The sequence below is a fragment of the Talpa europaea genome (genome assembly GCF_964194135.1).
Source record: "Talpa europaea genome assembly, chromosome: 7".
Lineage (NCBI taxonomy): Eukaryota > Metazoa > Chordata > Mammalia > Eulipotyphla > Talpidae > Talpa > Talpa europaea.
In genome coordinates this window covers 53681139-53695765 of record NC_140074.1, presented here as the reverse complement: position 1 = coordinate 53695765, position 14627 = coordinate 53681139, and the positions used below count along the sequence as shown (strand labels likewise).

General features: G+C 48.1%; 1 protein-coding gene across 2 annotated transcripts in view; it reads left to right on the top strand.

The window, feature by feature from the left end:
• The window catches only part of ANKS6 (ankyrin repeat and sterile alpha motif domain containing 6), a gene marked incomplete at both ends in the record, with an annotated part of 47319 nt that extends 34888 nt beyond the window's left edge, over nucleotides 1-12431 (top strand). For both annotated transcript variants that reach the window (XM_084237632.1, XM_084237631.1), the window contains 3 exons: nucleotides 3568-3635; nucleotides 7874-7990; nucleotides 12327-12431. In XM_084237632.1, the coding sequence (XP_084093758.1) occupies nucleotides 3568-3635; nucleotides 7874-7990; nucleotides 12327-12431 (290 nt within the window). The remainder of the gene's footprint in view (nucleotides 1-3567; nucleotides 3636-7873; nucleotides 7991-12326) is intronic.
• Nucleotides 12432-14627: the final 2196 nt, after the last annotated feature.

The window sequence follows — 14627 nt, the reverse complement described above, 5'->3', positions numbered from 1 at the left end:
TCTTTACTGTGCTTAAGGTATGTGTAAGGGACAGGAATGACACAGGGCAGGTTTTCTGATCCAGCAGACCAGGTAAAGGAGGAGAAAGTCCTGGAACCCTCAGTGGCTTTTGCAGGCTTTTATTGGAATTACCAGGTACACTGCAGGCAGGGGCGCTGTGGGGCCGGGAGGCTGGCAGCCCTCCCAACCCCCAGCAAGTCTTCACTCTTTCTGGGCTCTCTGGCCTATCTCTCTGCTTCTCTGCTGCTTGGCTTCTCTGCTTCTGCTACTTCTCTTCTCAGCTTCTGCTGGCGTCCCTGCAACGCCACCCTTAAAAGCCCAGTTTCAGCCCAGGTGAATCCCATCTACCTATGCCCACGCCCTACTCCAGGTGCCCGCCATCAGGCATGCATTCAGGACCGCAAGGATCCATCGTCTATCCTGATGGCGGGAGGGCAGAAAAGCCTGATACTTTTACCTTACCCTACAGTATGGTAAGGTTTTTCAAATAACTTGTGAATGTAGGTGATTTTGTTTATACACACAAACATACACCTGTAGATATGCCAGCTCCGTACCTTTTCTTGAACTTTGAAACGAAACGACACAGCACTGTTCATTTGTCAGCTCATCTAACGGAAGTGTCTAGGGTGTTCTTCAGGCATGTCTGGATCCAAAGGCATGTGCCCCCAGCAGTTTCAGGGTTTCTTCCTCTTCCTATTAACATATCAATGCCAGCAAAAAGTAGATCCACCAAAATGCCAGGGGTACTACCAAAGGTCATTGGCCTGACTTGAGTCACTGGCCATGCTTGACCATCTTTGACTGTCTCTGCATCCACGAGGGTTGAAATGTGTGCCTTTGGAGGCAGGGTCAGGGTTAGAGTCCACCCTGCCAATGCTGTGTGCACTGGGAGCAGGAGGGAAGTGGCCCCTCCTTGAAGGAAAGTTGAAGTGCTGTTTCCAAAAGGAAAAGAGCTCAGAGGCTGGACAAAAAAAGCAGTAGACATCCGGGTCCAGGAGAACCTTGGAACCTGCCTGCGTGAGTTGCAAGCCCTGCCTGCCCCTGGGGATACGGAGGAAACAAAGATGGGATGGACATCTGGGCAGGGGTGGGGGCTCTTCTGTGAAGCCCCAGATAAAGATTTGAAGATAGAAAAGATAAAGGGAGAGGAAGAGAAGAACCCATCCTTTAAGACTGCCTTTGGGAGGCTGCTGGATCTGGGGGTGGGGAGGAGGAAGAGGAGCCTTGGTGAGAGATGGGCCCAGTTGTATAGATCCCAGCCAGAGAGGAGGGCAGTCCCGCGTGTGCTGGGTCCTCACAGAGGCGTGGAGGCCTGGCCACTGCCCGCGAATGAGCTGCAGGTTCTGCCCAGCGTGGCTGGGGAAAGTTGGAATCAGCTGCATGGGCTCAAGTGTGTGCTGGGTGGGAAATGTGTGCTGTCCTGGGCATCCTCTATTTGGGGCTTCCTTCCTGGTTTTGAGCTGTCTAGTGCTATCATTCCTTAACGCCTCTGAGATTCACTAGCAACCCCAGTCCTGCCTAACTGTGTTTTCTTTGTGGAGTGTTAAGCCCCCACTCACCATTTCTCTCACCTCAGAGACGTTCAGGAATTGAGACCCCTAAAGGTTGAATTAGGGATTTGCATCCCTACCTTAATTAATTTAGGATTTGAAAGCCATTATCTGACTCAGCAAAGTTGCTCACATGGAGTTCCAGCCTCCACCGTCACTGTTTCATCTCCCATGTTCTTGTCAATGGCGCTGCCCCCAGTCTCTGTGTGGAAGTACACTCATTGGCTGTGGGTCCAGGAGGAGGGCAAAAGTGACATGAACATTCAGTGAGGTGCCTGAAATGCAACAAAAGCATTGGCCACAGGGGATTTGCAATCAGGAGTATTGTGTAATTTATTATTCTATAGAACTTGTGCACACACGCCCTTTAGATCCATAAAATCTTTACAGTCTGTGTACCTACCTACATGCCTATGTTCCCCCCGCCCAGGGAGCCAGTTGTTAAACATTTCCCAGCACACCACTGTGGGAAGACTGCACAGGAGGGGCAGCGGGAGCAGCAGTTCACATCGTGAAACTACAGTGGCTCAAGACTCAGTTAATCTCATATGTCCGAGCTCAGGAGTAGGAGTAGTTCTTCTGTGCTGGCTTCTCCAACCTTGGGCTGGGTCAGCCGCTTTCTCTGTCCCAGATAGCCTGTCAGTGCCTTTCACCACCAATGAGAAGTTCAGGGCAGGTGTGTTGCCCAGGCCTGGTTGCAAGACCACTGGGCTTGAGCCTTTCATTGCTGTGGGTCAGCTGTATGACCTCGCCTGAGATGTGATGCCTGCCTTTCTATGCCTCACTTCCTCAGCTGTAAATGGGGACAGGAGCAGGACTGGCAAGGTTGTTATCACCAACACCGATGGGCTGTCCGTGCCCTGGGCCAATGGGTGCGCACTGTGCACACTGTCGCCCATCATGAATCTTCCAACCATGTGGGCTCCTTCACAGCAGATGCCAAGCCTTCCTTGCATTCCCAGTGTGTGGAGGGCATGTTGGTAGCCACTGTTGAATGATGATGCATGAATGAATAAGAGAAGGGGGTCAGGCCTCCTAACCCCTGTTAATTGTTCTGGGAACGGCACCCACTGCCCCAGCACCTTTGCACTTGCTGTCTTCTCTGGCTGGACTGGAGCTCTTTCCCTTGATATCTACACACTTGCTCCTCAGATGTCACTTTATAACAGAGGCCTTCCCTGAGCAGCCTCTACAAAATAGCATCTTCCACCATCCCACCCCCTCCCCAGCCTGCTTTTTTCTTCTTGCTGGCTCTGGCCTGTCTTTCTGTGTGCTGTACATTTTAGTCCCTATTGCTTCCTCAGTCCTAGCAGTCTGGTGAATCCCTGTTGAATGTGTGAATGACTGTTTCTTGAAGCCCCTCATAGGATGGTCTTCATTCTTTATCCTCTCTGATCTGATATGTTGGTACCCCAAATCTCATTTTCCCCTGGTCTGTGTTCCTTTGGCTCTGCTGTTCCACCCCAATGCACCCTTTCCTCCTTTGGGATGGCTCCAACCTCCGTACACTTGAGCCAGACCGCAGCTCTGTGCTGCAGCCTGCCTACCTGCTCTTCCAAGTTCTTTCCGTGACTAGCTGAGGACTTGATGGCATTAGATTTACTGCAGGTGCAGTTACTATCAGTCAAGAACCCATCATTTAAAATTGTTCTTGCACAGAAAGCACAGTTTTAGTCTCAGCAACTAGAACTCCGAGAACTTAGGCAAAACCATCCAAGAGTCTGCCTGGTCACAAACCACCTCAGTTGGTCTTTGCCACCTGACTTGGGATTTGGGGAGATGCTGGTGATAGGTCATCAATCAGGACTTGGGCAAGAGCATGGCTGGCAGGTGGCTCTGGACCCCTCCACCTTTATCCCTAGGAGTGCGGCCCAGACTTGCATTCTGTGGTGGAGTTTCTTACAGAATTTCACTTGAAATCGGGTTCCCATTGCTTTATGAAAATTTCAAGACCACTTGTTTAATACATTTTATCAAATTCTAAATTTTTTTTTTACATCTTTCCCTCTTGAAGATGAACTGACTGGTATCCTTAAGAAATTATCGCTCGAGAAATATCAGCCCATTTTTGAGGAGCAAGAGGTAAGGATGCTCTTTTTAAATGTCACTTTTAAAACGTACTGTAAAAAAAATTGCCTCAATACGTAGGTTTCCATTCTGCACGCCTAGACCAATCTTCTTCACCAAGCAGCTGAGGAAATAGAGTTTGTGTTCAGCACATTGAGTTCCATTCACTACAGTGAGATCTTGAAGACCTTCTGGCTTGTTTTGTTATGATAGGATGTTATAATTTTGAGGACTGTTCTATCCTGTTAAGTTTCTGTCTGTCCTGAAAACACTTTTGTTGAAGGGGATTTGCTGAGGAGCTTTTAAGTATGAGCAAGTCAATTGCAGATACTAATGAATCTTGGTGTCAGGATGTAGAATCTGTATGAACCTGAAAGAGTTCCTATTTGCTTAAAAGCACTCACAGTTACATTCTTTAAAAAATTGCTGTTCTACTGAAGTTTGACAGTTCCTCCAAAGTTAAACAGAGTTACTTGTGACCCAGCATTCCCACTCCTGAGTATATACCCAAGAGGTTTGAAACTGTGTCCACACAAAAACTTGCACGTGAATGTTCACAGCAGCGTTATTTATGATTGCTAAAAGGAGGAAACACCTGAAATGTCCATCAATTGATCATTGGATAAATAGCATGTGGCATGTATTAAAAGATAGAAACAATAAAATACTAATACTGCTGTAGCATGGGTGAAAATATGATGCTAAGCAGAATAATCCAGTCACAAAGGCCACATAAGGTACGATTCCATTTATATGAACTGTCCAGAGTGGTCAGATCTGTAGAGACAGAAAGTAGAATTAGTGGTTGCCAGGGAAAGGAGGGAGGAGAGAATGAGGAGTGATTGCTAATGGGAATGGGGTTTCTTTTGGGGTGATGAAAATGTACTGAAATTGAGTATAGTGAGGGTTGCATAACTCTGAATGTACTAAAAATCGTTGAATTATACACTTTAAGTGGGAGAATGGTATGATAGATGCATCATATCTCAACAAACTGTTAAAAAATTTACCGTTTTGGTCAAATAAAACTCCTCTGCATGCCTGTTAGCAACCAGGGGATGATCACTGGCTCAGAACATTCTGGTCCCCGGTTTAGTGCATGACAATGTTCAGAATTACAGCAGCCATCAAGAGACATTCTCATGGTCCCCAGCAAGCTTGAGATACAACCGAGGTGTTTGTATTCTAATTCAAAAAACAGATAGGGGTGTGTGGCTTTCTTCCTGGGCTTGTTTTTCTGCCTTACCCTGTCTGTCCTCCCGGCTCCTCAACATCTCAAACTTCAGCAGTGATTTTCTCATAGCCACGATACCTGTCCTGCGTGCAGATGGCTGCCTGCTTTTGCGTCATATGTACCAAGCCCTCTTGGAGCGTGTGGAGAACCTGTCTCCAGGTGCACTTCTGTTTCTTGAGCTAGATCTTTCTCACAAGGTGATGTGTGCTCCAATTTCTCCCTTTTTTTTTGTTAGCTGATGTCCCCCTCTCAGATGTTGCTGCAGTAGTCCAGTGTAGGCACTGAGGTGTGCTCCAGCTGACCCCTGAAGCTTTCAGAGTTTGGAAACAGAGGGAGAGTACTGGCCAGGTAGACCTGCCATTGTCTTAACTCACCCACCTGAAAGTCTCAGTGTCTGGGGTCAAGGAGGCAGCACCACGGTGGATGCTGGGGCCACTGGCTGGAGGTGGCAATGTGCTGGGGTAGGTGAGCTAAGCTGAGGCAGTGCCCTTTCCCTGCTGACACCACACCTGCCCTGTTGGAACCAGCTCTGCTACCCCCTTGGACTTGACTCCTCTCTGGTGTGCAGTTTGCTCTTTATGTGTCCCCACAACCCAGTGTCCCCTGAAGACTTTAGTAGGCTTCAGCCTGATTTGTCCCCACCCTCGCCTTTAGACCCAGTCTCCACACCTCTGGGGGGAGGGGAGGAGCATTAGTCCCTTCCAAAACTCCTGGAAGCATCAGCCATGTGCAGGGGACTTTCTCCTCATTTCCAGAAAGGGTAAAGATTTTCTCCCTATTTTTATATAATTTTAACCTGCGAGAATTTGGAAGAGGAACAATGTTAATCCAAGTTCTGGAATCTTACTACATTGAAACTGAACATAAACTAATAATATTCATCTTTCTACCTGTATTAGGATGGATTTAGCTACATGTATTGAAAAGTACCAAAACTTTAGTGTCTTAAAATAGGAGGGGGCCTCCCCTGGTGGCGCAGCGGTTGAGCACTAGGCTGTGAAGCTGCCCGCAGCCTCTGCAGCGCAGGTTCGATCCCCGGCTGCCAGGCGAGGGTCCCACATGGCGCGCAGACCTTTCCTGCCGTGCCCACTGCTCCCCTCAGCAATGTATTTTGGTCCATCTGCCTGTTCTGTTCCCCGCTCTGGCTCTGGTGAATTCTCTCACCCTCCCGCGCTTCTGACTGTACCCAGTGCTTGTATAAATAAATAAATAAATCTTTAAAAAAATAAAATGGGAGGTTATTTTTCACACAGAAAGCTTGGAATGAGTCACTGGGGTGCCTTCTAGCTCTTTTCTCTACCTCCCCTAGATATGTAACGTTCATTCTCAACGTCCAATGTGTTTACTAAAGCCCCAGATGTCACAGCCAACTCACAGGCTGCAGGTGGAAGAAGGAAAAGGGCATGTGCTCTCCTTTTTTTTCAGGAGATTTCCCTGAAGGACCATAGAACCTTTTGTAGCTCATTGGTCAGAAGTTTGTTACCTCTCGTACTAATATGCGTGGCAAGTCCAGAAATACAGTGGCCCAGCTGAAAATTGGTATTCTGTTACCCAGAGAAGTGGGGCATGAAAACTGAAAGGACACTGGATGTTTTTCTCTCATCTCTGCTAACCCTACTTCATAAGTGCTCGCAGGAGGCGAATTCAGGCTCTGTGCTCTCCTTCTGAAATATACCATGAGCGTCTGGCAGACAGAGGTCAGCGGTTGAGAAGGTCAATGCAGATGGGGAAGCAGAAGATCGATGTGTTATTCACTGAATCAGCAAACACTACTCAAGTCTCTGCCCCTTTTCAGCCCTCTGCCAAAGTCTGGCCCTAGGGATCGCAGGAATCCCCTAGACGCTCTCAGAGCCCAGGAGAGGGGTCTGCAGTGAGGGCCAGAGGGGCCCTGGAGTTAAGTGGAGCTCTTTCAGATGAGCACTATAGCTGGGCTTTGCTTTGGGAGGGCCCAGCAAGTAACAGATCCCTTGATTCTTAGGGAGAATTGAGCCATGTTAGCAAGGCTATCCCTAGGGAGCCCCAGGAGAGAAACTATTGAATCTGCAGCTGCAGCATCTGAAAGGTGAGGTGGCATGTGGAGGCCCTGCCCATGCTCAAATCCCAGCTCAGCCACTGACCGACTAGATAGAGATCATCTCTGTTCCAGCTTCCCTAACTCCAAATTGAGGGTAGTAATACACCTGCTTATGCTGTGAGCCTGAAACAGCTGTGATTTTTGCATCATGTTAGTGCTGTTACTCCCCTTTCCCACTTGGCGGTGACACCTGGGCTTGAAGGAACCTGCCTGAGGCGGGCCTGTGGCTGCTGTTGTCCCCCCTGCAGGGCTGTGGCATGCTGGCCTCCTCAGAGCCTTCTGACCTCCAGCCACCTGCCTTAGAGGGACACACGCTGCAGGATTTAAACTGTGCAGCAGGGGGCCCCGCTGAGGCACAGGCAGTGCTGACAGAGCTGTAGGGCTTCTCTCCTGGAAGCCAGAATGTAGGACAGTGAGGTGCCCTCATTCCAAGCCCTTCTCCACCTGAGTTCCCCATGGCCCTCTTTCTTCTACGGCCTCTGCTCTTTCACATTCTCACTGTGCTACCCCAGTCTGTGTCTCTCTTGTCGGGCAGGGGGGGTGCCAGGGAGGGCAAGGTAAGTGCCCCCAATCCCCTGTGCTCCAGGCAGCGCTGCTCAGATGCAGCCACAGTGGAGGTCACTTCCTAACAACAGGACTTGGGTTTTTTACCACTTAGCCTCCTCAGTTACTATCTCAGAGATGTGGCTGACTGACTTGTTTATTTTCAGGGTCTTTCCAAAACATACCTATGCTGAAAACCCTGGGCTGGAGCTGAGGGAGTTGATCCTTAATGCCATTCAACTAAACTTCCAGCGGAGAGACAGGAATTGGAAGTAGTAAATCATAATTAATTCACTACTAAAAAGCACTAATAGCTCATAATCATGATATTTCTATTGTGGTCGGGCGAAGAGAGGTGAGGCGTCAAGCAGATGGTAGCAAATCCCGCTTCTCTCTTCCCAGGTGGATATGGAAGCATTCCTCACGCTCACTGACGGCGACTTGAAGGAGCTGGGTATTAAGACAGATGGATCCAGGCAGCAGATTTTGGCAGCAATTTCTGAACTGAACGCAGGCAAGGTATTGTTCTCAATCTTCCCTTTTTACCCCCCCACCCCCCCGTTTCAGACAGCTGAGAGCTTTGCCTGGCTTCTCAGCCCTCGGTGTTCCTGATGACCCCGTGTTCTAATTCCATTTCTCCCAGCATATCTCAGAGGTCAGTTCCCCTTGCACACGTCTTGTAACTGAGCGCTCGCTACCTCCCTGGGTGACCTGTTCTTTTTTCAGATCTCTCTCCCATACTTGAATCTCTCTCCTTAGAGTCAACTGAAATGGCCTCTTGGAGCACAGTCCTCAGTTAAGACGGGCCCTGGAGTGATACCGGCCTGGGGTTGAATCCCCCCTCCTTGATTTGCTCACTGCACCACCCTGGGGAAGTCACGGCCCTCTCTGAGCCTCACTTTCTTCATCTGTAGGGCAGGGTGATGAGGTTGTTGCCAGGACTGAAGTGTTCACACACAGAGCTGTCAGTCACCGTTGCTGCTGGCTCTCCGCATTCTTGTCTAATGTCAAATTTCTGTTTCATCTTTAAAGGTAAAGATTAGCAGTGCCCCCTCCCAGCAGGCACACCTGCGCAAAAACCAAATAAACGCAAGTCTCCACTCACCTTCAGACATGGTTGTGCTGGCAGACATGGTGCACTCTTACCACTGGTCTGGCCTCCTCTGCTCCTTTCCCCAATGCAGACTGGTTTTGCTGTCTCACTGCAGCAGCAGCGTGTAATACCTGCTGACCTGTTGCTTTTCACACTCTGCCTGTCCGCTGCCCTGTTGGATGATAGCACCATGCCTGGGATCGTAAATAGAACTGTCGTGGACATCTCTGCTTTTTCCCTTTTCCTTCTTTTGTTTTGTTCCTCAGACTGTGTTCCATGTGTATGAGGTTATGTTAGAGAGCATGAGTGGTTTCATGATTCTTTCTCTATACTGCTCGGTGGTACATAGACCTGTGAACAGACTTGTATCCCCAGTGGCAAATAAATATTCAAGTGGCACTTTGTCATTCATAAGCCACTTTGCATGCACTTCCTCAGTTTAATCCTGGGAGGAAGGCCTCACTTAGTCCAGCTGTGAGGGAGCAGAGTCTCAGAGGGAGAGTGTTCTCAGGTCACCCAGTGGGCAGGGAAAGGAGGCCTCTGCCCCAGGCCCTTCCTCACATGGTCCAGGTGCTCCACGCTGTGTGGAGGCTTCCCTTCCAGCCCTGCCGGGATTGGCAGTGGGCTTCTTGTTGCCATCATTATTATTTATCTGTGTATAGGCCATGAGCTGGTTCCTTGGGGTAATTCAGTTAGAGCTGCTTCAGTATTTGCAAGGCTAAGGATTTTGCCTCTGGGAGGGGAAGGAGGGAAGCAGGGTTCGGTAGAAGGACAGAAAAAGTTCTGGATACAGGGACAGTAAGGGTCAGGGAAGGCAGGCCAGGAGCTGAGGGCTACTGAGTCTGGCTCAGGACTTGGTAGATGGTAGCTGCTAATGCCTCCAGAAAGTCCCCTCTGGCTTGGATGGCCATGGCCTCCTTCTTCCCTGGACCAAGAACACAACAAGAAGGCAGACTGAGCTGCTTTGAAAATCTTAGGCAACTTAGCTGTTTTCGTCAGAGTAAACGATATGTGACGTCTTGAGCTCACTCCAAATGAAGACATTTTTTCTTCAACTTTGCACTTACTGGAACCTGCTCTTCATTGTCTCTCCAATTCATGCCCCCTCACTCCATTTTATATGTCCTCTGCTAAATAAGATCCCTCTAGAAAAGCAGAAGCAGCAGCCAGCCATTAGTGTTGTTTTAGCTCACGCCACATGAAGACCATGGGTTGGGAGGCTTGTAAACAACAGAGATGTATTTCTCACAGTCTGGAGGCTGGACATCCAAGATCAGGGTGCTAGTGTGGTGGAAATGTGTTGAGCTGCAGACTGCCAATTTCTCATTGTATCCTCACATGACAGAGAAGAGAGAAGCAAGCTGTCAGCAATCTCTTCTTATAAGGCCATGATCTTACCTTGGCAACCCTACCCTTGTGACTGCATCTGATCTTGATCACCTGCACAAGGTCCCGTCTCCTAACACCATTTCACCTCAGGGTGAGGTTTCAGCTCGTGAATTGGGCAGGCAGGAGGGGAAACACAAAATTTTAATCCATACCAAAGATCTTCCTTGAGGGTCCCAGATGACAAGTTCCCACCTTGTCAACCAGATGATTCCAAAGGCTAATGCTGTTCATAATAATGCAGAGATCATGCTGCAATATTTTGTGCCAAATGATTTTCTTTCTGTGGCTGAGTCAAATTTGCATCTATAATTTACATCCTCCTTTCTTTGCTTAACATTAAACATGCTATAACCTGTGTCAATAAGAACTCAATAAATTTGCTTAGATGTACTCAAATTATTTTTTGGGGGGAATCCCTGCTTATTGCATATGTAGATGTCCAAACTTTCTATAAATAGTATGGCAGTGGACAACCTTGTATATAAGGCTTTCTAATTACCTCTTTGAAATAGGTGTCTAAAGGTGGAATTACCAGGTCAAAAAGTCTAAATCAGCATATATGATGTGTCATCCTTAATCATTTTCCAGAAAGAGCCAGTGACATCCCACCAGCTCTGGGTATGTGAGTGCCAGGGGCCCTGTACCCTCGCCAGCATTGAGTAATATCAGTTTGGTTTTTTATTTTTATTAATTTGATAGGTATAAAAAAATACCTTGTTTTAATTTGCATTTCTTAACTACTAGATAGACTTTTTTCTATATTTTTTGACCATTTGTTTTTTGAAACACAGGGCTTTTAAAGGGCAATTAATCATTTTCAATTACTTGAGGATGCAGAGAATGATTATGTTTCCATCATCTATGGCTCCCCCTAAGGTTAGGAGTCAGAGAGCCCTGGCTCCTCCTGACCTCATTTCTCAGGCAGTTAAGGCTGAGGTGGTGTTTAATAACGCCGCTGTCTTCTCTTGTATTGGTTTTTTAGCCCTCCACAGTTTGCAGAGTGTCAGTCCACTCATTCTCAGGTTGAGCCTCATGCAGCCCCCACACGTGTAAATCTCCCCATTTTGCACATAGGGAAACACAGCACAATGGAGTTAGACCTGGAGGCCACTGCTAGTGAGCTGTAGAGTAGGGGCTTGGGTCCTCTGACCCCACATCCGGTGCTCTGCCATCTGCTCTGCATCCTTTAGGTTTGTGCTGATGGAACCCTGACTGCATTTTCCCAGCTTATTTCAAATGACTGGGATGAACTGGTGTGAAGAATTCCTTCCGCTGCTGGTGTGTAGGAGGCCTTGTCACCACTAGAGGGCTCTGCTTGGGGTCTGGAGAGGACCCCTTCCTCCTCTGTCCCAGGGATGTGGGGAGTCCGTGAAATGAAAGAAGAAAAAGTTTGAAATCTAGGCTCATTCAGGAGACTTCCCCTATACCCCCCGCCCCCAAATTTCATTCCTAGCACAGAGCAGTCTACCAGAGATTTCTAATTTACGTTTCATGTGGAGCACATTTATTTTTTGCTCGAAAAATGCATGTTTAAATCTTTAAAAAAATAAATAAATAGAAGTATATGTTTAATCTACACTGCTGCCCTGTCAGCTCCTGCTATCCACATAGGGTCCAATGTCAGCACAAACATTTGAGATATACCATTATTATTCCTATTTTATGCATGAGGAAAGCGAGGCCCAGAGAGGTGACATATTTTTCTGAAGGTCTCTCAGCTAATACATGGGAGACATGGGATGTGAACCAAGGCTGTTTGATTCCAGTCTCTGTTCTTAGCCTCGGTGTTAACATTGTCGCTTGGCCGGGTATTCAGAGCAGATATTCTGTGGACTTAAACACCCACATCCTCCTCCTTTTCCCATCTCAAAACATGTGTGGAGGTTGGGGATCAGGTGAGAAGTAAATAGCTGTGAAAAGGAATCTGACAGATCTTAGGCAAGGGCAGGTAAAGGCAGTTCAAATTCCACTCTGGAGCAGAAAGAAACTGAGCTCCCACTGAATTCCCTGGAAATTCGAGGACTGGAAAGACTCGCAGTGTGCGGCAGGGGAGGAGACCACCCTTCAAGGCTGTGTGACGCAGGGCAAGTCAGTCCTGCTTCCCAGGCTCTGTGTCCACCTCCTCCCAGGGATCAGATCCTGCATCGCGGGACCTTTCCAGCCCTGACGTATGCGACTGTGGAAGCTGGGGGAGATTCTGACTCAGTATGTTTTTATTAAGCTCAGTATTCTTTCAGTTAGGTAATTTATTTTCCCCACGACGCCCATGGGTTTTTCAAGTATGAGTTCAGCACTAACAACACTGTGTCAATTGAATTAATGGTTAAAAGATTTAATAAGACATTTTATGTCTGTTTTCTACTTCTTCCACAGGGACGAGAGAGACAAATTTTACAGGAAACCATTCACAACTTCCACTCTTCCTTTGAGAGCAGTGCCAGCAACACCAGGGCTCCTGGAAACAATCCCTGTACGTGATCCTCCTTCCTGTGGTCTCCAGTATGAGCTTTCTGGATCCCAGTACCTTCTTCACATAACCAGTGCTCCAGCCACCATTAGCTCTTCATGTTCCCTGAAACACACTAGGCTTTTGTCCTTAGTCACGTTGTTCCCTCTGCCTGAAACACATGTCTTCCCTTCCCAGCCATGTAGACTTATTTTCACATCGATCTAGTATGGCTGCTTCTGCTCCACAGGTGGTTTCAGCAGTGGTTCAGGAACACAGCTTCTTCCATCTTGTGGCTCTGCCATTACGGGAGGCCTTAAGAGTTTATTTCTGACTGGCAGAGGGGAAAAGGAATGGTGTTCAAGGCAAGTCACCTCTTAACTGCCTTGCTCCTAAATACTCAAATTCCTTTGGCTACTGGTAGTCACGTGGCCCTACCTGGAAGCAAAGAAGGCTGGGAAATGTAGTCTCTGTTCAGGAAGTGGCTTTGTAGCCCCAATGCTAAACTTAGAGGGTAATGTGTACCTATGGATGGAAAGTTAGCCCTCCCTGCCAATTCTTCCCTTGAAACATCTAACTTGTCACCTAGCACATGAAGCTCGTCTTGAGTCCCTTACACAGAGCTAACCCCATTCCAGCCACTCTTACTCCTTGTATGTCTGCTCTAGCACCTGGCTGCACCCACGGCATTCAACAGGCAGGGTGTGTATGGGAATATGTTTTCCTATATTTCAAAGGCAGCCTTTCACATAGGAAGAGAGAGAAAAGCCCACTGTGTGTTCTTGCCGGGGGCACTCCTCCTTTCTGATTTAATTTCCTCATCTGAATGATTGGGGATCAAGCAAGATAATGCTCTGATACTCTGTGTTGCTCCCCACATACCCCTGTAGGTCCGGACATGGGAGCAGAGGAACCTAATATATTACCTTATTAGTATGTTGGTGGAAGGACTTCAGTGCTTCAATTTTCTAGGCAAAGAAGCAGAGAATTGAGGATTTTATCTAAAATCTATTAATGCTGTGTTCCTCAGAAGGAAATCAACCCATGTAGTTTTCCACCCAGTCCTTTAAAATCCAGTTTTCTGAAACATTTTCAAGCAAATTAATTTCATTCCTCTAGCCCTTGATGCATTTCTGTCTTGTCCTATGGAATTGGGGTGCTGCAGAGTTGAACTAGCTCCACTTTGAGGAACTCGACGGCAAGAGAAGATGGGAGTGCACAGTCCAACCTTAGGAGGCATCATAGTGGAGTGGGAAGCACACGTTGTGTTCTGGATTCAGGCTCAGTGCTCAGGTCCAGCCCCAGGGCTGGGCAGCTGTGTGACCAGCTGTGTGACCAGGGACAGGTTACTTAGCCTCTTAATCGGAGCTTAGAGTCAGGGTCCTTCCTTGGCCCGTGGGACACAGCAGTAGACATCAGCCTGATTCATAGAAGCCTTATCTTGACCTTGAGCTCTACCACCATATGCTTGTCTCCTTGAAGTGTGGGAGGGGTAGTCACTCATCTGTTCCTCTCCTGGCCACAAATGCCCGGGCCCTCTCCTCTGCCCATGAATGCCCACTCCCCCTCTCCTGGTGGTAAATTCCCATTCCCCTTCTGGCTCAGAGGCAGTTGTCACGCCATTGCTGGGAGTCTCATTGTGTTTCCCTTCCCCTGGTGACACATTGGGGCCCATTTCTACATCCTCTCATCTTCCTAACCATAGCAGCCAACTTTGCACATGACTGGAGAGTCTGTTTCCTGACATGCAGGTTGAGATTAAACTGTTGCAGGCTGAAGGTGACAGTGAGGATGAATACCACTGAGGTCAAGCTGCTGCACACAGTAGGTGTTCAATGCCCATGTCTCCCTTATAAAGATGTATGTCCATGCCGACTAAAGTGAAACCTTGCCTTGGAGCCACCTAAAGCTGAGACACCAACCTCAGATAATGACTTCACCAAAGCTCAGGGATGACAGAAGTGACATAGACACGGCCTTACCAGCAGTGAGATAGAGCAGAAAGCCCAGTTCATTTATCTCCAGCTTCCTTCATCAGGTGGACACCCCCTCACACTCCTGTCTCAAAGCACTACCTAGTGGGGTGAACCATCCCCATCGGGCCCTCACTTCCTGTCAGGTTAATTGTGGATGCAGGGCATGGCCATCCTCTTCAGTGATGGCCATCCTCTGTCCCTGCCCTGCAGATGGCTAGTTTAGAGTAGGACGTGGGCTGACCCTACATCCTC